The sequence below is a fragment of the Zonotrichia albicollis genome, chromosome 2 (genome assembly GCF_047830755.1).
Source record: "Zonotrichia albicollis isolate bZonAlb1 chromosome 2, bZonAlb1.hap1, whole genome shotgun sequence".
Taxonomy (NCBI): domain Eukaryota; kingdom Metazoa; phylum Chordata; class Aves; order Passeriformes; family Passerellidae; genus Zonotrichia; species Zonotrichia albicollis.
In genome coordinates, this window is record NC_133820.1 from 9,511,857 (window position 1) to 9,536,435 (window position 24,579).

At 39.6% G+C, this 24,579-nt stretch overlaps 1 protein-coding gene across 17 annotated transcripts in view; it reads right to left on the minus strand.

The window, feature by feature from the left end:
- Positions 1-317: 317 nt before the first annotated feature.
- ROBO2 (roundabout guidance receptor 2) overlaps positions 318-24,579 on the minus strand; it is a 1,042,455-nt gene continuing 1,018,193 nt past the window's right edge. For 10 of the 17 annotated variants that reach the window (XM_074532752.1, XM_026794852.2, XM_014268608.3 and 7 more), the window contains 4 exons: positions 20,731-20,901; positions 14,169-14,432; positions 8,314-8,514; positions 318-6,972 (listed from right to left, as the gene is read on the minus strand). In XM_074532752.1, coding sequence (XP_074388853.1) covers positions 6,971-6,972; positions 8,314-8,514; positions 14,169-14,432; positions 20,731-20,901 — 638 coding nt within the window. In that variant the 3' untranslated portion in view covers positions 318-6,970. The remainder of the gene's footprint in view (positions 6,973-8,313; positions 8,515-14,168; positions 14,433-20,730; positions 20,902-24,579) is intronic. The other 7 variants (XM_026794854.2, XM_026794855.2, XM_074532826.1 and 4 more) reach the window with 3 other exon arrangements.

A 24,579-nucleotide genomic window follows, 5' to 3' on the forward strand; every position in this document is an offset into this window, starting at 1 on the left:
GCCTGTTGGCACTCGAGGTGTATGTAAATTATTGTTGCATGCTTCAGCATCACCACCGATTGCTCTTCATTTCCCCTAATGACAGTCCCATCTGAATGCTGGTGCCTGCTCAGGTCGTACATGCGTAGAAAATAACTTCAACTCATCCGTGAGGTCTTTTAAAATTTTTTCTTACTTTTCTTTTCACCCTCTTTCCTGTTGCTGTTTGCCTCAGACTTGTATTCATGAGGTGAGGATAGAGCTGCATGCTTTCTGCCTAGGGCAAAATCCTGCTGCCACTCGTGCAAGAGGAAAAAGGAAGGGCATTCACACAAATAGCTAATCAAAGGGTTTTTAATGATACTCATTAGGAAAGAAATTCATTAACAAGCCAGCACAGAACATTCCCTGAAGGGAGAGTGATGTTACTGGTCACATCAAAGTCCCCACCTGACTAACACCTTTATTGCTGTTCATAGTAAGGCCAAGTTAGCAGCAAAATCAGTCGCATTCAGTTCCTGCCAAGCAAAAAGTCACCAAAGCATGGTCATAGAAACTGGATCAATTCTGGTTTACTAATAAAAATGGCTTTTCAACTTTTCACAGCGATGTATATAGTTTAGCACCCACCACTGATGCTTTTGGATTTATACAATTTTGCATTTCCTACCCTTCACTCTTTCTCTCTCTTTTATTTGGGTACCTGTGACCACGTGTTGCCCATGGCAGGGGTGCAGTCCTGCCGCACCACAAACCTCAGCTGGGTGGATGCCAGTGCCCTTTTTCCAACAGAAGTCTGCCAAAGGCAACCTCATGGCAAGGTTGAGTGGGAGCTCCTCTGAACTGTGGGCAGATCCTCCACCCAGAAATAAAACACGAGTGCAGGCCTGCCAGAGCTTCCCCCACCGACCAGGACAGATGCAACCTCTGAGCATCAGGGCTATTGCCAACCAGCAGGTGTAAAACTGCCTGTTTTTTATGCTCACACCATTACTTACCTAGAAAAGGGACTCTATTTTTCTGCCAACTCATTCCTAGAGATTAGTATCGGTATCTTGGGATGCTCATTTGCTCTGTAAAAATTGGGGTTTTTAAATAGACTGGAGAAGAAATCTCACTTTTATTGCATTGCCCTGATACAGCAGAGCTCAGTTATTAGAACAAATTGTAGCAAGCAGCTTCCTGGTTGTTATACCCACATAATTACCACGGGCTGCTACATGAAACCCTGCTTCACTCTTATGCTTAGAGGCAAGATCTCCATTTTGCAAGGACAGAGCAAGTTCTATTATGCATTTTACTGCCAAAGGAGGTCAATTAACTTTAATTGGTTCTAATTAGCACTTGCTCAAGCTGTTATATTCTTTACCTGCATCCGAGTGGCTCTCCAAGTGCTGCACAATGGATTCCTGCTTTTGAACACAAAGGAGAATTACTAATGGCATCCTTGAAGGCAAAAGATGCACTGATCAGCATGAATGTGGAACAAATATCAGCACAAATAGCAAGCCTTTTTAGAAAAAAAACCCCACAAACATTTGTGCCCATCTGGCTTTGATCAATTGAACTGAATGCAACTGTGCACCTTGTTGCTTAAAGTTAGAACAATGTAAGTACACAAATGCCATTATTCTTTACCATAACTTCTTTACAGATGAAAGTACTGGAAAATGCAAGGGGTGAGAGGGTGCAGGGACAGTGTTACAGTTCTGAAAAAAACCCAAATGGATCATTTCAAAGGTAGCCAAAACAAAATACCAAGAAAACAAAAGAATTGTCAAACGTACATCTGAAATGCTGTTTTCTGTGATTTTTGAACATTGTTTTAAAAGCTTTGTATTAAAGCGAAAGGTTTAAGTTTGGGCTTTTCTTTTTTTTTTATTTTTTTTTGCATTCTCCTACAGCAAGAGGAACAACCTCACTCTCCAGCATAAACCATGTGAGCGCTCAGGATGTGCTGAGAACTCAGCAGTGAACTCAGGACTGCCTACAACAGACTGAATAAGGAGCCACATACCAGAAGAGATGCTGCAATGCTGAGCTCTGCTCTAGGAACTTATTTTCTGCTCAGGTCTTCCTGGATGTAGCTACACAGCTAAATACAGTCAGGTCAAAGAGGAATCTGGTCCTCACACCAGCTGTGGAACTCAGAGCTACCTCTCCTCAAATACCCACTGTGCATGTAGGCATGGCCCTGCATCTCCTGTGTGTCCCATGAGACATCTGTGAGCTGTTTCTGTTAATTTGGGTGAAGGAGAGTTGGCAGGAAGGAGCTCAGTCCTGAAGGGAGGAGGGGAACCAGCTGGACACAGCAGAGCAGATGTCTGCTGCCACTGCTCTCCTGTGTGCCCCTGAATTAATAAAGCTTTTATCCATATATCCAGCCACTCAATGCATGCAGAGCACCTCCATGGCTCTTCTGCTCTTGCAGCCTCCATGCCAAACACCCCAGATCCAGGGAACAGCATCAGCACTGAGTGCACTGAGGGATGGCAGTCCCAAAATGTGAGACACACCAAAGAGAGCTCAGTGCAAACCCCCGTGGTGCCTCAGGCTTTGAAAACCTTCCCTGCCCTGAAATCTCCATCCTCAGAGAAGTGACCTTCCTCCAGGTGCCGACCTGCCTGGGATGCACTGAGACCCACTGAGTCTGGAGCCACCAGGGCTGTTCTACCCTGAGCATTCTCCACTCTCACCAGCCTGGATTAACCACACATCTAAAACAAAGCACCAGATTTAGTGTCCCCAGGATCTAGGCCTCCTATGGACTGTGGGTAATTTGTTTTGGTATGCAAAGCAAAAGCAATGAAGTTTATACACATCATTGCTTGTACTGTTCAAAATTGCATGTGAAACTGTGGTGGACTTGGCTGTTTCTAAACCAGTATGTGTTACTTATTTTAGTATTCCTTTTTCCTGCTATTTGAATTTGCCTCCTAAATGAATGGTCCGCTCCCCACATGGTTTTTAAAAACAATTTATTTTTTAGCTAATGTGTTCCAGATAGATGGAACACAAAACATGTGTTAAAAAAATTAAAAATTAAATTAAAAAATCCTCCCTCAGCAAAGAAGTACCCCCAAATCTTTACAAAAGGTCAACTTTTTTCTTTCTAGTTCCCCTGCTAAGACTCCACAAGGCCATTAACCATAAAAAAACCCCAAACTGCATAAATTGTAGACAAGCCAAAGGAGCTGCCTGTAATTTTTTTCTTTTTTAAATTGAAGTTCCTGCCAAAATCTCCCCCAGCCCTATTCCCTTTCCTCTTTCAGTTGTGAGGACTCTTTCTCAGCCTCAGTACACACCTCTTCTCATGGCTGGCAATGCATGGGCTGAGGCAAGCATAAACCAGCATAAAATTATTTCAAACAGTCAAGTCTTCCTTTTGCACTGGTGTGCAGTTAAATTAACATACTTAAAAACATTCCATGTACCTTATCTTTAGTACTTTTCCCAAGGAATGGTGTTTCTGTTGCATCTCAGGTGACAACCAAAAGGTATTCTAAAGGTTTACTGACTTGGGTATGTGCTTGAGAAACAAAGGGGAAAAAAAGGAACATCAAAAAAGGAAATGTCTGTTTCTTGCATCACTGAAATGGCTGCCCATACAGCAATACACCACTGAAGCACATGGAACAATTCATTATTTGGTCCTTCAGCCCTCCTGCATTTAAAATTGAGCATGTATTCAGCACAAAGATCAAGAAAAATTGACCTATCCGTACACTTTGGGGTATTGTGTACTGGGTTGGCAGTAGCCCCACCAGTAGCACGCCCCAGGTCTGAGGGTTCAGACCAGGTTTTACACCTCCACTGCTCTGTGGGCTTCAGGCAGAGCCAGCCGTGCCTCCTCAGGGCCTGCCCGCACTGAGGGAACAGCTACAAGCAGAATATTCACTGGAACAGCTGTATCCGTGTCGTTACAGAGGTACAACTGCTCCAGGAGAGACAGGACATTAAACAGAAACCCCTAGGACAGGCAATGCTTGCCACTGGCTTAGTTCAAAAAACAGTGTATAAAATGTTCCTTGTCACCTGTAAGTGGACAGTGATGATTATAGCTCAGTCTATGTTATTATTGCCTGATTTTCCCTGTTTGGGTTTTCACATATTGACTCCTTACTCAAGGTCTTTTAACATAGATTTGAAATGTGAATATGTTTTATTTTTCCCCAGTAAATATACAATACACACTTCAACAGTACTATTAACCAACTTCTTATGCCAATTAAACTTTGCTGCACTAACAATACCAATGAAACACATTAAGAGGTCATACTTTTTCGTGAACAAACTGTAGCCAATAAACAGTTTTTTTAAAAAAAACAAATTAAAAAACAATTCTAAGTGCTGCCACAACATCCCTTTTCTTTAAACACATTATTCACAATAAATGTTTTCATTTTTTTTAAAAAAAGAAGAATACTTCTTTTAAAATAGTAAATTAAATGGCATTTTAAAAAATATGTACTGTGGTTCATTGGAAGTACACTGTATAGAAAAGAGAGAGAGAAAAAAAAGAAGAGACATCACCTGTAAGATAATGGAGACACTTTGCCATACACAACAACACCTCATGTAATATTGTAAGCAAATTATTAATGAACAAAAATGTACAGAAGCAGATGGACAAGTTAGTGAATATCATGGTACTGAACAGCTTTAATACTGACACACATTTACTTTCCAGTGGAAGAGATAAAACACATATTTGAGAGGAATTGGAATGGCTTTATCAACCTCTAAAGATACTGAATTTTGAATAGAACAGAGTGAGTAAGGTGTTCCACCAAAGCTCAGCACAAGCTTTTGAATTAAATGGGGAAATAACAACTATCAGTGACTGAGTTAAACATTTTCCAGAGAATTAAATTGGAATTGTACTCTAAATAGTCTTCTCTTCATATGGTATATACCAAAATAAAAACCATGCACATGTAATTATGCTGCATTTTCTGTCTTACTTGAACATTTTTGAACATTTTAAAGTTATGTTTTTTACTATAGTGTTTTAACAAGCAGGAAAATGGCATATACTCATTGGTCACATACGTAAATAAATTCATACTTTTTTTCCTCAACTTTTTTTTTGTTTTCAACTTGCTAAATAACACATCTTGACCTTAAGGGAGCTAACTAGCATTTTTCCTTATTCAATAGTGCTGAGTTATAGTTGATGGCTGTCGTGTTTTATCTTATCATGGAACAAGTTAATGAAATGAAAAGCAACACATATTTAGCATTGTAATTTACTTTTCTAAAATTCTGCCATGACAAAAAGTGTTCTTAATACTGGTGAGCTCCAAGGCAAAATATAAAACAACATAGACTGGTTATATGAAAAGGGTATTCAATGGAAACTTGTGTTCATGGTCAGATAACTAACAGAAAAAAGCTGTAAGATGCAATATTTAAATTAAGCATCAAAGTAATGGGTGGGTTAGCCACACACAATATTCTAAGAAAAGCTTGAGAATTTATTCTTTGAGATTTGAGAGGTAAAGAAGACTTGGACAAAGTCATGAAAATTAATGAAGAGACAGGATGTTGTCATTAATGTCCACTTACAGAGTCTAGTTTATTCAAAAAGTGTATAAACATGCGTTATTTCCTCATCATAGTAGAGTTTGAAGCCACTCACTAAAACACAGGTCAAAGATCTCCTTTTCTTATATCCAACTTTTTGGATGTATTGTATTGCCAGAAATATACTTAATGCAAGTCAAAAATAATTTGACCATTGCTTTCCTTCCAAAACTGAACATTTTACTACAAATTTAGTGGATCCAACTTCAGCTATTGCAGGCTTCAGGTATGGAACAGAAAGGGTTGTGTAGACTGCATCAAAACAATTAATGTCATGAATTTCAGTGGTGCAGCTTTATCCTCTATACTGTACATGTATTGGAAAGATGAAATAAGATACTCTGACATTTCAATTTTTTGGAAGCAGCCTGAATATGTCTTAGTAATAAATTTCATTCTTATCTTCTTACTAGGTATTCCTTGTGTTTATGTGGTTTGTTTCTCCTGAAAAATCTATGTCCTATGTTTTGGGCTGAAAAAATTAATGGCAATAATTCCTTTAAAACTGCAAAATAAAAACAGCTTTAGTGAAACACCTTAAGTTCTTTTATTTGTAGCAAGATTTGTTTTTTCTTCCCCTTAGTGGCATGGGATGGCTAAAAGCAGATACTAAGGGTATCACTCTAGTGAAAGGGTCTAGGCCATCTCATGCTACCTTCAGTTTTCATTTTTACTCTTTAATCTCACACTTCCAACTTCTGACCCCTTCTTAAATAGGAAGAGCAACTATGTTGCTTGCTTTTAAAAGGTTTAAATCTGTCTCTAATGTCTTCACTGACATCAGTTTTGCCTGTCACTTTCTCATTTCTACACCCCAATGGAAAACCACCTAACACACTCCTTTACATCCAAAGTAGCTTACAGGATGTAAACCTTCTTCACACATTCAGTCTCTTTTTTTCTTCATATCATGAGGAGTAGAGTTTTGTGCTTATCACCAAATAAAATTGCAGTGCAAACTTTAAACATAAAAGTTACACAATTAAAAGTTAATATATGGCACCACAGCCTATTAATTCACATATAGTACAACAGACCAGTAAAAACAGACATGAATATGAACATAGCTAAAAAGAAGGTGAGCTTGCATAGCAATGCAACAAAAGAAATTATATACAGAAGGAAATCCTTTTAATCCTGGAGGGTGATTTTTTTTTCTTTCTTTTTTTTTTTTTTTTATATACTCCTGACAAGGAATAGTTTAAGGTGGATGGTGTATTAAAGAGAAGAACACAAGTAAAGTATCTGTGGGATATGTGTGGCTGTGTGTCTTTACATTGCATTTACAGTTCTTTTAATAGTACATAAATAAAGAAAATGTTCATTGCACTGTTTAGTGTCATCACTTCCATGAGTTCAGACCTGATGGTCCATCAGAGCAGCTTGCAATGTGTCTTCTCAACTACTCTATAGAGAGAAACAAAAGAGAGAGAAAGAGGTTGTAATAAGGAGAAAAAAACACACAAAATAAAGCCTATGGCAATATTACTGCAGCACAGGATGAATATTCAATAAGTTGTGAGAGCAGGGTTAATTGCTTCTAAGATGAAAAGCGAGGGATGCTAAAATTTAGCACTTACCAACACCACATCTGAGAGTGCACATTTCAGGGCTCCTGGGTCACCATTAGCTCTCTTACAGCTACAGGGCAGTGACTGCCAGGAGCTGCTGAGGGTTTGGCTGCAGCAAGAGGAGGCAGACATGCCAGCAGCTCCGCTGCTTTTATGACCATTAATAAGTTTATTAAACACACCAGTATGCTGAATATGCTGGGGTTTTGATGTTCTTTCTCAAACAACAGAGTCAAGCCTTTGGGCAGCTGGTACTGCCAGCATATACATAGCATCAACATGGTTTCATAAAAACTTTAACAGATATTGAATGATAATATAAAACAAATTTGGAAAACAATTTTCCTGTTCTGGGATACTGAGGAAAAAAGTGGAGATATGAAACTGAAAAACTGGGGTACACAATCAACAAAAGAGGACCTCCATCTAAGAGAATACTTCTCATCAAGTAACAGGAAATTAAGGAGAAGGCTGAGGAAATCTGTCACTGGCATTTCCAAGACAAGCACTCTATACTTTGCCAAAAAAAAATTCCAAGTTACTAGAATTCCTTCTCTGTTGGAGATTTTTTCAGAAATGGCTTAAAAGGCAGCTGTGAGGAGCAAATTCTCACAGCCTGTTTCTGTAAACAACTAGGTTCTCAGGGTTCTCAGACAGTTTTCTCATAACAGGTAAATATTCTTTCTTTGGCTGTTTTGGGAAAGTAAGTTTTGAGAACACAAATCTTGGTATTGGAAACAAAAGGAGGAGTTGAAGTTTTCTCTACAGCCTATCGGGAGCTCAGATTTTGCAATATGCATGAAGTGAATTAGCACTGTTATAAAAGGTGTCTAATGTGATCAATAAACTGGAGTCGATGCTGACCAACAAAGGTGGGTCGTCTCCCTTCACTTCAACACTTCTCAATTTTCCCCATGCTTCACTAGCATTACACACCCAGAGATGTACCATGTAGGTAACTTTGGCATGGCTTACACAGATTTGAACTGTTCCAAAGCAGGGAACAGAAGGACAACATTTGTTTGCCATCACATGCAATACGCCTCAGAAGGCAAAAAGACCTGGACAAAGATTCATCTGATTATCACACACAACTTCCTACTCCCTTCACAAGAGACTAATCATTTTTTTCTCTTATCTATTTGTGAGTTTTAACTGGAGCTGGAGGTAAACTTACATAATTCACCAGTAAACTGTCCTTGACTGTTTGCTCCCACATAGCCTATATCGAGAAGGTCACTGGCATTGCGTTGGTGACCCCCTCGCAAGACTTCACCTTTTCTGGGTCCAGTCGATCCTTTAGAAGAAGATGTTCCTGAAGAGCTGTGGCCACCAGGGGATGGGAAGTTGGGTTTACTATATGGTACGAGTGCCTCTTCTAGAAAAGCAAAACAAAGCAAAATAAATACCAATGAAGTCCCAGAAGTAGGAATAAACAAGCTATTCATTTATGCACGTCATATCCATTCATATCTGTCTTTTCTCTTGCTTTACAGCATAACAATTTCACATAAGAAAATACACAACTTAGAGTTGTATCCCAAGGACAGAGAAGCCAGCATGAATTTAAATCTTGCTTCCTTGTGAACTCCTAAGTCAGTTTGTATTAATTATAAGAAGTCTAGATTCATTATGAATAAGAGATCATGAATCATAGATACTTTAATAAAAATAGGTGAACACGCAATTTCCAAAACAATGAAGCTATGATTAGATTTTTGCTTCAAGCCTACATAAATGTGCTTTTTCCTTTTCTTTAGTTTAAATTATGGCAACATTACCCCAAACAGTTTAGATAAAGAACGACAATACCAGCTAATTTAATTACCTTCCAGCAACTCAGTAATTTCTAACGATGCAAAGTACACTGACAATTTTTTTTGAACTGGTGTTGAATTACATTGGAAAATATTATATTGTACATTGCAGTTGCAATATTTGGAGCTGATAAATAATCCTGCAGCTTGTTTCATGTTCCATTATTGGCAAAAGGCTTACTTTTGCTCACTTGGATTCTTTTTCTGTGAAGACCTGCAATAATGAACTGCTTTCAAAAGCAGGATTAATGGCAATAAGGCATAAGACTGTAAGTCTTCATATAGCATGAAGTAAAACAAGACATCACTTCTGATTAGTGTTTCCTGGAGATATTGTTGTAATAACCCAAATCTAAGAAGCATAACAGCAGAACTGATTTAACACTGAAATAGAAGCACTATTTTATTTCTTTGCTGTGCATGATCCACTTTTGCCCTCTTGGAAGCTGAAGGAAGATATCTTGCTAAATATAGTTTGAGTCAAGAAAGAACATGAGTATATATGCCTAACCTCAAACACAGCATTGTCCCTTCTGAAATCAGTGGGATTTCTACTCTTTGAATCCTGCCTTTTTTCAAAGGGAATTTAGGTCCAAAGGGTTTTCTTTATTTTGGTTTTCCAATTGTCTTCACTCTTAAACAACCTTTTGAGGAGAAATGGACTTTCTTTGACAGAGGGCAGGAACACAGAAAGAAAAGTAGGTGGGGATGGTTGGAAAGAAAGAGGAGATAAAAACACTTTTATTCACAAGCTTGAAGCCTTTGCAAAGACTGCAGGAGAGGCATAATTAACTTAGAGAAGTGCAAAATGAGAACAAATTTGTGGAAGAAACGCAGAATTTTGTTGTTTGCCTACAAGAAAGTAGGATGTGGGGATTCCCCACGTGAGCTTCCAGTGAACTGAGCCTGATTTTAAGTTAAATCTGTTGCAGAAGAGGGCAGGCAGCTGACTTCTTTCCCTGCCAAAGTATCTCCCTCTGGTCCTGCCAAGGGACCAGAATTCTGCTGCAGGACGTGAGGGCATTATCAGTGTTTTGTGCTATGACTGTGTGCTGTCCTTGCTGAAAAAAAAAGAAATTCTTGAAAGACTCTGTAAAATGGCATTTAACAGGCACAGTCTCTCCTAAATTATGTTACTTGTTCTTTTATGTATCAAGACCTAACAATGGAGTCAGATGCAAACCTGGTTTCCAAAGGCTGGCTAAAATACGGAACAGTTTGCATTAAGGCAGCAATAAAGCAAGTGGCATAAATCAGTTTAGCAGAAAGCTGGATACATTTTTAAAAGATGAAAACAAAAGTCACTAACATAGCAAAAGAGTTGGAAGATGACATATATAGTCAATTGATTTGTTTTTCTAGCTGGTGGACTCAGGATAAGGCCTCCTTCGGGTTCAATGAAATATTGAGGAAAAACGACCATGAATAAATATAAAGTGCATTATCATTATAGAGCATATGGTATGTTAAATTATCTGTTGTGTCCTCAGAAATAAACATAAGCCATAAAATAAGGAATTGTGACATAAACAAATGCTAGGTTTTATACAACATTCTAGCACACAAAAAGTAGTTGTCTCCAGTCCTGAGAATGGGTTCACATTTATTAAATTCTCCCAACAGTGCCCCATGTCCAGGCCTGCAAAGAATATGGGGAGGTTTTGCTGGTGCCTTAGTCTGAAATACTGAGCAATTAATTTGAAGATATAATTCTAGCCCCTGTGAAATCAGGATGCGTGTGTAAAAATGTTTTTATACCTCAGAAAATAAACAAAAGGGTTTTCCTGCTATCAAAATCATTGCAACCTGATCTAGCACCACTTTGGAGCTGAGAATGTCATATTTGATGCACTTTAACTCCAGTTCCACAATGAAGCCACTGCCAGGAACTCAGTGATCTTGTTTATACTGAAAGCAACCAGCGGAAACAGAGATCCCAGACTTAGGTATTTTTATTCTATTCAACTTCAAACTAAAGGTCTTGCTTTCAAAATTTCAAGTCACAGCTTGGTAACATCTGAATGAAACCCCCTAAGTTGCAAATTATCTATTTTCTAGAAGCTGTTAACTAATACTAACAACTCTTCCTTGGAAATGCATTGAAAACTGGGACAGAATGCATTGCCAAAGAACTATGCCATTAATAAAGGAAAAGGCAAGAAGCACAATTAATATTATTAAACCACCCAAATTCAGTGTTATAAACCAGCATCACTCACAACAGTAGCCTTTTTAAAATCTACCAGAGACAAGAGTGCAGAGCAAGAAAGCTGCAGTGCAAGAGGCTGGAATGAAAATGCAGATAGAGAGATATGAAGCCCTGGCCTGTTTTGTGTACAAACTTTGTGAACTCCTCACACCAGGATAAACTCATAGCATCTCCTAGAGGCATCCTTTTTTATGCATAAAGGATATGCACTTGCCCTCAGCATCCTGAATTTGACAAGAACAGGATACCTGCAACCACTTGAGTGTAAGGCACTGGAAGTGTCAAGATCAAGTTCTGTTTGTTTATGGACAGATAAATGCATGCCCTGCAGGATGGGAAGTTTACTACTGTATGAGCTCTGCATCTCAGAATAAATGACAAATTCTATTTACACACTTGTGATACAGAGGAAAAAGAAGGGACTTCTTTGTAAGAAAGGTCAGAGAAGCATCCTTAACAATTTCCAAGGAAATGAGAAGTGTAATGTATATTTGGGTTATTTTCAATGTGTTTCTGTATCTTCTAAACTGCAATTAAAATTGCCATTTCACCAAGCAGCATGAATTTCACACACTATTTTTAAACTGTGACTTCACATTGTGATTTCAGAACATGAACAGCCACTCACTTGTTTATGCAGCCAACAAATTAGGGGGTTATAACGGTACCATTATTGTTATTTTAAAAAATATGAATGGCATTTAAAATATTTAAATTTTTAATACAGGTAGCAGTATTTTCTCTAGGAGGACTTTACTCAGTAAATCCTGTCCCCATGACAGATTTGTCTGCACACTGCTCTTCTTTTTATAGTATGTCAATGGCACTAGTGTGTTAGATTAACAAGGAGCTTTAAGAGTGAATAAAATCAGGAAAAATATGGATTATAAGAGTACCTCTAGTGTGACTGTGGCAGCTACATACATAAGAGAAGAAACAGTGCAGCCCTACAAAAAAACTTCACATGCAGTATAATTTTTTGTTTAAATCTTATTTGTCTTCCTGTATCACTCTAATCGGCACTGCACTGGGATGAGGTGATTAATGGGTTAAAGAAAACGCCCTAGGATAAAAGAGCAGCTTTTACTTGAGGTCAGGCTGAGAGAGGGAAACTGTGAATATTGTAGAAATCCAGGTCCAGCCTAGCATCACCTCCTGTGCACATTTGTGCAGACTTGAAATCCATTTAGGTGCTAAAGTCAGCTTGGGGCAAGGTGCAGGTCCTGCATGAAAGTGAAAACCTGCTCTGTCATCTTGCTGGGCTTAAGAGATGAATGCTACTTTTTCATAGCCTAGAATAAAGAGAAGAGAGGGTTTTTAATGCAGCTGAAAGGAATGTCAGTAGCTCAGAAGGATCAGCCTTCTTGCAGACACGTAAAAACTGCTGCCAACCCGGAAGCAGGTTGAAAGAACTGGAAAATATGGCCCTATATGTATAAATAAGTACATCTAACAAAAGATACTCTAAAAATCTCTCTCCTTCCCTGCTGGCCTGAAACTGTTCCTATTTTCTCCATCACTACGCTTGAGAACGTTATTAATTTCCAGAACACTGCAGAGTGCACCGAGTCAGGCACTAATGAGATTTCATTGATGCAGGAGGGAAGACAGCTGGATCACAAGCTCCCATTTCACTTTGCCTTTCCGTATTTTCCAGCCTGACCCTCGCCAGCGCTCTCCAAGAGAGGTGTGAGCTGATCCTAGAGCCCAGCACAGAACCCCTTGGCAGAGGGGTGGAGCAGCCCTCTGGGAATCTCTGCTGGTCAGAATGACCCTGACATATGTACAAGTCTCTTTTCCCAGCCTGGGAGTCAAAGGAGGCGTCAGGATTCCTCAGCTGTGGTTTTCAAGGTTGTTTATAATTTCTTATCTATAACATTTTTTCCCTGGCCTGCTGAGGTCTGTTCAGCAGGTCAGTCAGAGGCACACTGACCACCCCAAGAGGCGGTGTTGTCTTTTATACTAAAAACTACGTGCACATTATTTACAATAATTTCCCAATATCTATCAACTATATTAGTGTGTTCCTACCTGTTGGGGAAGATGAAACAGGAAAGCCTTACAAATATGATTGTCTGGCAAAAGATTATGACAATATAGAAACTACAAGTGAGATTGAAATGAAAGCAAGTTTTGAGATACCTCAGTTACTGAACAACTGGAAAACGATGGTGTGGCCGGCTGAAAGTAATCCCCTTTTGATGAAACAATACCCTCTGCAAGCAGGCAGGTCCAAGGGTCAGAGCAAACCCTACTAGCTTAGCAGAAACCTTAAAAAAGTCATTTTTAAGGTTTAAAATATATCACAGTATGGTAATGTAGTGATTCCTATAGGCTGTATGTAAATGCTATAAGATTTGTATATTGTACTATATTGGTTAGTGAGAATTAGAATATTCAACACAGAAGAAGATTTATTGTATTGTAAGGAGAACCTCACTCTCTTACCCTTTTACTCTCTCACCCCCTCATCATCTCTACCCCTCTCTTCCCTCAGGCCTGCTCCGAGCTGTGGCTGGCAGCTCCCAGCAGGGCCCTGCACCCAGGCCCTTTGCAACAAACCCCCAAATTCCACGACCTGGCTTCAGAGATCTCTCATCTCTGTCTGTCCCGACCATCCTACCCCCCGACGCTCCTACACTATCTTCAACCAATCCAAACATGCCAGCATCGCAAAGAACACAGAGGCTAGGAAGAAGGAGATAGAAGGACAAAACACACCCAAATTCCTCCATCTTGAGACCCTGAGCCCCCATTCTAAAAACCCCAAAAAATCTACTTTTCACCCTGTGACAAACTAACTGCCATTCTAAAACTCTCTTGACTTGTAATCCTTCATATAAAGGTGGTAAAATGGGTCAAATTCAAAGTCACAGGGGTCTTGGGCTCTGTGCCAGGGTCTCTGAGCCCCCTGGCAGGGGCTGGAGCCATCCAGGACAGCCAGAGGAATGTCCTGGCTCCTGACACAGCCCCTGCCTGGCCTCGGCTGGTGCGGCGCACACACACCTGATCCGAAGGCTGCTTTGTGTTGGGCTTTCCTGAAATCCTCTTGGCGGTCTGCAGAGCTTATCCACTCCTGGGCTTGCCGCTGCCACTCTAGTGATGTCCTAGCGGGCCGGTCCAGGGAGCTCTTTGTGTCATCTACGTTGGCTGCGGCGTGCTGCCTCTCCAGAGAGCTCCCCTTCCTCTCGGCAGAGCCTCCGCGCTGGCCGGGCACTATGGGCTGCCTTAAACCCTGACCGGGGGGCGGGTCGGGTGGTGGTGGAAGATCTAAAAAACGTGAATAACATTCAGGTGAACTGTTTTTTTTCCTTTCAACTGAAACAGGTCTGTTTTCGACACTGAAAAGTGCCTCATAAATGGTATGAGCCACTAAGCTGGTTTTAAAAGGAGGAAATTCCATGTTAATCAGAATAGGGTTTCGACTTCTGCGAGCTCTTTATTCTGGTTGCTGTGTTTCTACCTCTTCCTAACTTCCATAAAGATCCATAGGCCCTGACTTACACTTCCAAGCATGGGACTGTACTCCAGCTGTTTTGTTCAGTAACAGCAAGGAATTAAGACAGGCTGTGGAAAAATGACCTGTCCGTGCCAGCTGACAATTTCCCTCCATCCTACTGGGGCTCTCTTTGTCCTGGTTTTGGGCTATATTAGATTTTGAGGTGAGAATTTCATCAAATTGAATAAAATGCCACAAATATTGGGAAAAATTACTTGTGAAGCCTACTGTCATTGAAAAAGCACCAGTACATCTGAGACCAATGTGTTTAAAACATTGTTTGGAACCACCAAACAATGGGTGAGAATTTTAATCAACGAAATGAAGAGCTGGACTCTTCAGAGACTAGAGGATGGCCACTCTTAAGTTTAGCTGTCCTGCAAATATTACCAATTAAAACACAATTTCAGCTAACAGAAAGACACTTGCCTGGTCTTTAACAACTTCTGTCCTTTTCAAGTTTGTGACTTAGACTACTAAGATGCTTAGAATTGAAGGTCAACCTTCTAAATACATTTGTGGGGGCAAAAAGTGCACTTTTTTATGAGTCCACAACCCAAGGTAATTATAGATTCAGGACAATTCTAATTCTAAATGCAACTTTTCATGTTAATGATATAATAGACTCAACAGTCCAGATTATTTAAAAGAAAAAAAAATCAGAAAATTGAAGCACCTTTAGTATCATTATGAAAATTCTTCTATATAATATAGACATTTTTTACAAGGAACAGTTTTTGATATTTCTGTTTTGGGGCAATGGATAGCCCAAGTAAATCTCTGCAGCCACACCAACTTCACAAAAACCTGTGTCAGCTTACTGTAGATTTGGATCTGACCTGTTTTTTAGTCCTTTCTACCTTACTGTGTTGTGAAGGTTTATCAAGGAATTGAACTTGGCTCAGTAACAGGCATGGAAAAGTAAATCTCTGTTTTGCCTGCAGGGAAGTCTGATGTTTATAACTGTAGTGCAACTGAAATTCATTTTATAAATTGGTCAGGAGGCCTTTGGAGGGAGTTTATTTCAAAGTCTCTAATCCAGCTTTATATAATGCTACACTGAATTTTTTTTTTCATGTCCTTGCTGTATGAGGTGATACTTATACCTCACATATGGAGCAGAAATGCTTCCAAAGTTGCTGGGATGTCATTCCAGTCAACACCATCCATTACAGAAATATGAGATTTGCAGGTTTTTTGTGACTTCAAGAGAAAAAAGTTGCACCCAGTGATGCTCCTGTGCCTTTACTCACAGCTGCAGTGCTGTGCCCCAGATTAAGATAAGCACCCTCTGGCAAGAGCAGCCTTTTAATAATCTGTCAGAGAGCTTGGTGCATGCTTTATGTTCAGCACTAATTTATTTGAGAAATTTTTCGTTATGAATATAGATGCGACCTTTCATGACAATGACTGCACTTGAGTTACTGGAGGTGGAAGCAGGAGGGTATGGGAGCTTGCCAATGTTAAAATTGCTTTATAGTGCTGGCTTCCAAAGTGGCATTTCTTATAATTGATTTTATTGCCATCATAACCAGTTAATGTACAGAACCACAACACTGGCATCTGCTTATGCAATCTGAAATAGAGATCACTGAAGTTGTGATTTATAAGCACTTTGTGGAGATGCATTGAATCCAATAAACACAGCCATAACATGACATGGGACTATGCAATTTTCCCAGATAAAATATTTACCGTTCAATATAAGCAAAATTTTCAAGTAGTAACATAGGAAAAAAAAAAGGTAAAATTATTGCAGTATTAAACTTTAAAAAGACTACCCTACTTCAGAAATTGCTGTCTAATAGTTGTTATTAATTAGATACTTAAAAGGAAAGAAGGCTTGTACTTAAACTATACTGCATGTTCTAGAGCTGGCTGCAACTCCTGGAATTACCATAGAGTTATGGTGTTCATCTACTGCTAACCTGATTATTGCTTTTATCCATCCACAAAACAAGCATAAAGACTGACTTATGCATAGAAGTGAAATGAAACACCATGTTTGTAAATTTCCTTGGGTGCTTTAAACCTATGGATGAGCTGAAGAGAAAAATAAAATCTATCTTGTAATGAGGCTTCACAGAATTCTAGAAGAACTACAGGTACTTTGAAATTAACATAATCTGGCTCTGGCCTGAGTACAAATTTACTGAACTGTGTTACAAGTGTCTCAGAAGATCTGTAAGAACAGCTACTAATTGTAGCCAAACATCACCTGACTAAACTGTTTGTTTCTTCACCTCCTTACTCAGTGTGACAGCCACAGCAACACCTACCTGTCCTTTTCAATAAAAGAAGCTGGGAGGGAGCTTCATTTGGAAAGGTGGCTTTCGATTTGCTCTACAACTCACATCCTGCATTGTAAATCCTGTGCCTTAGTAAATAACTAAGTATTTTCTTCTCCCTTGCCTGGATTGATAGAAAGATCCCATCTGGAGTCATGAGTTTGAGACACCATTGAGAGCAGTCTTGCCTTGCCTTGGCTTTTCTACCCCTGATAAGGGAGTAACAGATGTCAGCTGAGTTAGAAGCCCCAGATCCTCACAAGGAGACAGATTACCACATAAAGGCAATCACGTCAAGCATTCCATCATGTCAATCCCTTCAGAGAAGTTCTGAATTTAGAAATGTAGGGACTTCAGTAGGATTTTCAGTGAGGATACCCAGAGTGGTAACACTGATTCACCCTACTTCCACCTAAATCTCATTTATCCTTCAGGTGGCAGGGAAAATACCTGAAAGCCTGTACTGAGCCAGTAACTTTCTAGGTCAGTAGGATGTCATCCAGACTTTCATTCTGAAGCCTCTAATGGCAGGATTATCAAACCTGCAAGGCAATTCATAAGTACATTGGTGGGGAGGTGATGGTCTTATTGATTCAGTAATGGAGGGATTGTGATTGAGGAGCTGTAGGACACCAGAGTGCTTGATAAGGGGGAGATGGATTTTCAATCTGGGATTACTCCAGCCCTTCTTTAGAAGGCAGAGCACTGGCTAAATGATTCAAGCAGCAGTCAAGGTTTGGCACAGCTTCTCATTATTAACTGGAAAAAGCAGCAAGTTAAAGAACCTATAAGGACACACCTTTCTACCTGTGTCAGTGATTTCTTCTCATAGGAGAGATAATTACTGTGACATTTAATAAGCCCCTGAAACACCTTGCAGCATCAGAAGGTAAGTATTTTCTCAACATTAGAAATTATTTTTAACACACAGTAGGAAGTCAGTAGCAAGGCATGGTAACATAAGTCTTATGTCCCAGCTCTCCTTTTCAAACCCTAAGCATATTTCCCTTCTGCCTCCTCTTTGCTTTTTTTTTTGCATATCATGCTCAGTTAAGGAAGGGCTTTTAAGTTCAGTCACACAGTTACTGTGCTGCAAACTACATGACAGATTCCACTGTTTTGCTATTCTTTGTTGCTAGGAAAACAAATTATTCCTAGAGCACTAACACTAAACCTCTCAGGGTTTTCTTTGGTGTTTTTCCATTTTTGTTTTTGTTTTATAGTGGACTGTTAGCTCAGATTGAAAGTTTTGACCATCTGAAGGATTCATAACATATTCTTCCTCTGCGGATTTGCTGTTGTCTCCATAGTCTTTCAGGATGTGGAAGTGAAAAAACAAGTTGTACAGCAAGACAAATATGAAGACTCCATCTAGAGTCAGTCTCTAGAGGCTTCTGACCTGCAGCTGAAGGAAATGAAGAAGCAGGGTTTTAGGGGATTTGTGTGGATTGCTGTCAAAACTAAGCATGAAGTTGAGCCCTCAAATGCTTACATGGTCTGAGATGTGTGTGCTACGTGTTAAATATTACAGTTTCTTAGGCCTTTTGCACTGTCCCACATGGTTACAGTTAACAAGGAGGAAGCACTCAGGATGTGTATGGGAATGGGCAGAGAAAGCTTAGTCAATGAAAATTGAAAATGACAGACATCCGGCATGTGATGAGACTTAAACACAGGATACCAGGACTCATCCAGCTTGGGAATTTGAAAACAACTGGCAAACTAAGTATATTCTCACAAGACAAATCCAAGAGGAAGCAGTTATAAGGCGATGGATTTGAGACATCAGAAAAAACAGAGAAAATGTATAGTGATGCTTTTCACAGAAATCAGGATGGCCCAGGGCTGAATGGACTGGCCTGGATTAGGGCTTGGAATTGCTGGATCTATCCGAGGCTCTCCTCCTTCCTCTTTCTAGCTATAGCTTAAGCATAGTGATACTGTCTGTCACTGTAAAGTTCATTGCAATATTCCCCAGAAAGCACCCAGTTGCCATTTTTAATTTCTGTGAACCAGAGATTCCTAAATTCAATTGTTTACATACATACAGGTGGCAGCAGCAACTTCTAGCTTCCTTAATTGACAAATGATCTTTTGCAAATTTAACTATGACTCAGACTTGACATTACACTTTAATGACTCATATTCAGTAGGAGTTGAAGCAGAAAACTGCACCATTTGTGTTTGTTTGTTTGTTCCTGCATTAATACAGGCTGGGAACTGTTCCTCTATTGCTCCAGGACATTATACATTTTTGCAACATAAAGCAAAAATTTTAACTAGGTTTATAAAAGACAAATATTAATCTAATGGCATCCGAAAGCTGTTATGGTTATTGCCCATGTCTGAGAGGTTGAAGGAAATAATATATCATTGGTGTTCTGATTTAAATACATGAAAAAAACTCCAGTAAGATTAGTATTTTATTACGGATAAATATAAAGTAATAGGAGTTTCCTCTTTTAAAATTAATCTTAAAATTGGATATCTTTCACTTATTTAAAACAATGCCAAATTTTATGATGGAGTCACTCTCTGAGGAGCCCCACTTCCATCTGTCTCATGACCTGAACTGGATCCCCATTAATTTTCTGCTATCCACACTATTGTAAAACACTTCTGTAGCTAGAGTATTCAGATGCAGAAGGATTAGTGTCTACCACACTGAGTGCACTACAAGCTCACATGTACACAGAATTTGTGGCCTAAGATGCTCACAGTTCAGGGTGACAGGATATGGCACTCAGAAAGGTTAACAAGAGTTGTACAACAAGAGTATGGCCACCTCTAAAAGTGACATCCATAACTTTGCAGTTACTGTTCTCAAAGGCACATCTATTCAAAGGATCTGTGTAATAGAGAGCCCTCTGTAATATATCCACAAAAGGAGGGAATTAATGTTTAAAAGAACTTGGATCCATGAGAGCAGAATCTAAGCTACTTTAAGCAGTTTCCACAAATAGTATCACAGGTAGAATGAGCCACAGAGCAAGAGATGTAACAATAACCCCTTTGGTAAACACTCTGATAGTTTCAACACCTACAGGTGCAAGGCCAGGAATCAGAAGAAATGATGGGGAGGTAGCAGCTGGCCACCTCCCTATCCAGTCTTACTCAAAAACTAACTTGTGACTTTTGCCAGACTCAAGAAGGGTAGACAAAGAAAATGGAAGAAAGAGCTGATCTTAATTATTAGAAGAGCAGAACAGACACGCCTGAAATTTCCAGATGGGAAGTAGTCGTAAGAGAGAAGTGGAGATGTAAAAGAGGGAGACACAGTCACTGAGGTCAGTGGATGTCAGGACTGGAGCAGCACAGACAAGAGGTGAGGCAGAATCATGGGAAAACATGGCACGCGTTGCTGTAGCTGTTGGGCGCCTGTCAAAACAGCACAAACCAAACAAGTCCTGTGGGAGCAGCTCTCCGCTTCTCTTTAGAAATTCATGGCATACACCTACTGCTAGTGGTGGCTGCTTTCATAAAATGTAAAATTACAGGCCATTTTTCAACGTCAACTCATGTGCTATGCAGTCATTTTGGGGTAAGACTTATACTGAGATCTGAGAAACCCTAAGAGATGACAACATGTCCAGAGCAGAAATGGGGAAAGGCTCCTCCAAGCCCCGCACTGCCAGAGCTCCAACACTGCTCACACAGCAACCTGGAGACCCCAGCTCCAGCAGAGCAGCACTTGATATTGCTGAATTGATATTCCTGGAAAGTGTGTGCCTTGCCCTGCTGTGCACAGCTCCTGTAGCAGGTTTCCCTGCCCAGCACTCACCGTCCGTGATTCCCTCGCGGCGATGAGGCAGAGGGGGCTGCTCCAAACGCCCGCCCTTGTGTTTCTTCGTGGGCCTCTGCCTCTGACCCTGACTGACAGCGGCACTCGTGTTGCTGTCAGTAGAGAAAGGACTGCCTGGCCGAGGTCTCTGAGAGGAAGAATATGCTTTGCCTAAAGAAGAAAAAAAAAAAAAAGGGAGAAACCAGAAGAAAAAATGTTATTGCCTTGAAATGGGCTGTTCTAATAATGTCTGCTCTGAAACATTAAATCAGATCTAATTCTCAGAGGCAGGCAAGTATCCCCCCAAGGTACCCACTGATAACAACTGCTTTGAGACACACCACAACAAGTGAAGTAGGGAAACTTGGCATTCTTTTGTCTTTAACTTCCATAATTACAATTATTCCATCTGTTACGATAAAACTACTGTATGCCATGTAACTCTTACCTGCTCTGTGTGCTGAGCAGATGTGTCATAACAACTCCTCAGCCTTGAACACGGAAGGAAAACAGTTCTGCAATCATATCAAATTTATCTCCCCCTGCCTTCCACTTTCATGTTTTCTGAGCCAGATTCTCATTTTAGGGCCTCCCATATGCACTGTATATCTGGAGTAACTCCAGTGAGATAAACATAACTGATTTTGCAATGTAGCTCTGTAGCACTGTATACTTATAGGCTCTCTTTTCTCAAGAAATAAAAATGGGGGCATATTTAAATGCTAACATTTCCTGTTAATTTTCAGTACTTTTATTTTTTAAAAATATCTATTGTGACCTCAGATTTATTTATATATTGTTTTATATCTCATATATATAGATATATGTGTATGTATATAAATATATATATAAAGAAAATTATATATATACTATTCAAGCTATGTGATTTCCCTTAAAGAAATATCTTTGATGCTGTTCTATGGAACAGATGATTAAAAGCCTTGGAATTTAAAGAGCACAGTTCATTTACTACATTCACTTTCTCTTATCCTGATATTTTTATTCTGTTAACTAGACAATATTTAATGATAACTGATGAAAAGTAAAAATCGCCATCTTTGACTTTCTTTTGTTCATGTCTATGTCGTTCCTGCAAAATTCTGGAGATGCTAACATCTTAATTAATTTAGAATTGATAATTAAAACTCTTACACATTTTAATGCTATCTGTAGCGGAAAATGCATAAGCTAGTCCAAAATTCTGCTCTTTCAGTGCTGCTGTGGCCCCAAATGGTGTAAGAAATGATAGAAAGTGGCAAAATGGGTAATTTCTATTTTTCTGGTCAAGTGGGCACATGATAGGAAGGAGGTATTTTTATCTTCTGGTTAACTTAGATAATGGTCTACCCTGTAAGGGGTTATGTTTTCTAGTAAAACCTTCCAATAGATGTGCTTACTTCCAACATGCTGTCACATACAACCTGATCTAAAAAACCTAACTGGGAGTAATATGCAGAATATGCAGCCCTGCATCCTACTTGAAACATTCTCAGCACCAAGAGCACAAAGTGAAAAAGTAGCCATAATCTCTCTAACATGTTGTTTCACATTAATCCATACATGTTAGGATAATATTTTACTATTTGATTTCAGAGATTTTGTGACTGTCTCAGGCTTGATCTTCTACCTTCTGACTGTTTTGCACCCTGAGGAGGGCACTGCTCTCAGGCAGCCTTGTCCCCAGCTGCCCATCTGTGCCAGCTATCAGAGGTCACCATGTTTCAAGCATTTCAAGCCCTCACTCATCTGGACATTTCCTAACCCTCCTCAAAAAAAAAAACCAAAAAAACACAAAAACCCCAAAAAAACCCAATTGAATTTATATAGTCTGAAAACAATGCCTTTGCTAACCTAGCTCATTTTACCTGAAATTGGGTTACAGAACCCCCGCTCAAGCAGCTAATTCTGGAGCTGGGAGAAAGCAAGGAATAAGCATTTGGGAACATGAACCTCTATAGCTGGCACAGCTGCAGCCAGACAAAGACAAGTGATCAAGCCCTTTTTTCACAGATAAGGATAACACAGCAGATGAACACAGAAGAAATATTAAGATTTCATTTAAAAATTAAAAAAAAGACTCCTAATGCAAAGAAATTCAGATGTGAGCCTGAAATTCCATTCCAGCTCACAGCAAGCTGCACAGATGTTTTGCAAAAATAAACTCACAACTAGTGAGTGCAGGACACAGATTCTTCACACTTACTCTTTTGACTAAAGAAAAGTGATTATTCATTCAGAATGCTGGTTTTAAAAAGAAATAGACACCAAACATTCTCTTTTATCCACTCAGGAAAATGAGGTAAAATAAATAGCAGTGACCTAAATCATACATGGGGCAAACACAAATGATGTGCAGACTCCCATAGCACATTTTTCAATGCACTTAATAACTTATTACAGCCTCTTGTATTTGTGTGCAGCCCTGCCAGTAAGAACTGCTGAGCAGTGTCAGACTTTCTGCAGCAGATTTAGTGTGTTTAAGTGGAGACAAGGATGAATCCACTAATTCTTGATTTAATTTCCCAAGGGTGTTAGAGAGGAAAGCTGTTTTAACTTTGTGGCAAATCACATGATGGCTTCTGGAAACTGGAATCAAAGTGTCTGGCAGGAGAGACGCATTGCATCTGGATTCACCAGGGCCTCTCCTGCTTGGCAATCAAACATTCCCACGTGAGGCGATCAAGCTGGACACCTCCTTCAGCATCTACCGCTGAGAGCATTTCACAGCTGTTCTAAACGGGTGGAAATGACTGTCCAGACTGCAGAGGAATAAAGAGTCAGGACCTGCAGGCTCCCTTCAGGGCAATGGGCAGGATAACCCTGCTGTTTCTGCACTGCCAGGCTCTGTGCTTCATTCTGGGGGGCTGGAACAGGGATATCTGACAGAGCCACCCTGCCCTGAGAGGTGATGCATCCTGATGGCACCGCAGGAAACACGGGCAGATTTTTTGCAGAGAGCAAAAAAACCATTTGTGGATGTTTCTGTGAGGAAAAGGAGGGAGGGCTGTTTGCTTATGTGTGGGTTTTTATTTTATTTCCATTTTGCCTGCTGGATCGTTAAGAGAGTAATAATCATAAAGTCTCTACCATGACTGCTGGATCATTTTTTGCACCCTGTGTTCTAATGGTCTGTGAGGATTTACACACATACTCACTTTAAGTGCATTTCTGACCTAATCAAGCTAGGAAAATACAACTGACAAGGGGGCTCTCATCCTTTCATTGTAGTTTCCAATCACATAGCTACAATAAAAAAATCCTATTTATTTTTAAGTGTGTCATATTTATTCTGTGTTTGTGTATCCATTTACTTCTGTTCTGAGTGCGTTTTTGGTAGAAACTGCACTTCTGAAAGGTTTGATACAAGTGACAGTAGTTTTGGTGAATCTTTGCATTAAATTTTACTGCAACAAACACCATCAAAAAAAAGGTTGGAAAAGATTTACTCCTTTCATTCAGAACCTGGGAGAGACTCTTCAAGGAAAACATTATATTTTAAGTTATAGTTTGGCCAGATGTGTCCATATTAGATAAGTTAAAGTCTACATGAGCTTATGAGTTTTCTTGTTTTGGTTTGCTTTTTTTTTTAATTTTTTTTTAAGTGATAAGACAGATTTACTCCATTTTATATTAATTGACGGAAACAACTGAGGGCTTCAGCTCTGGTGAAATAATCTTTCAAGGATGACTATGTCTGACCAAAGCCAGTGGTAAAAATCCCAGTGATTTGAAAAAAGCTGGATTTTAGGACTTTGCCATCAACTCTTTCCTTTATTCCTAATGTTCCTAATAGAGAGTCCTTGCCATGAAGCTATTGCATGCTGAAAGCCAACAGTTTTCAGCCAAAAC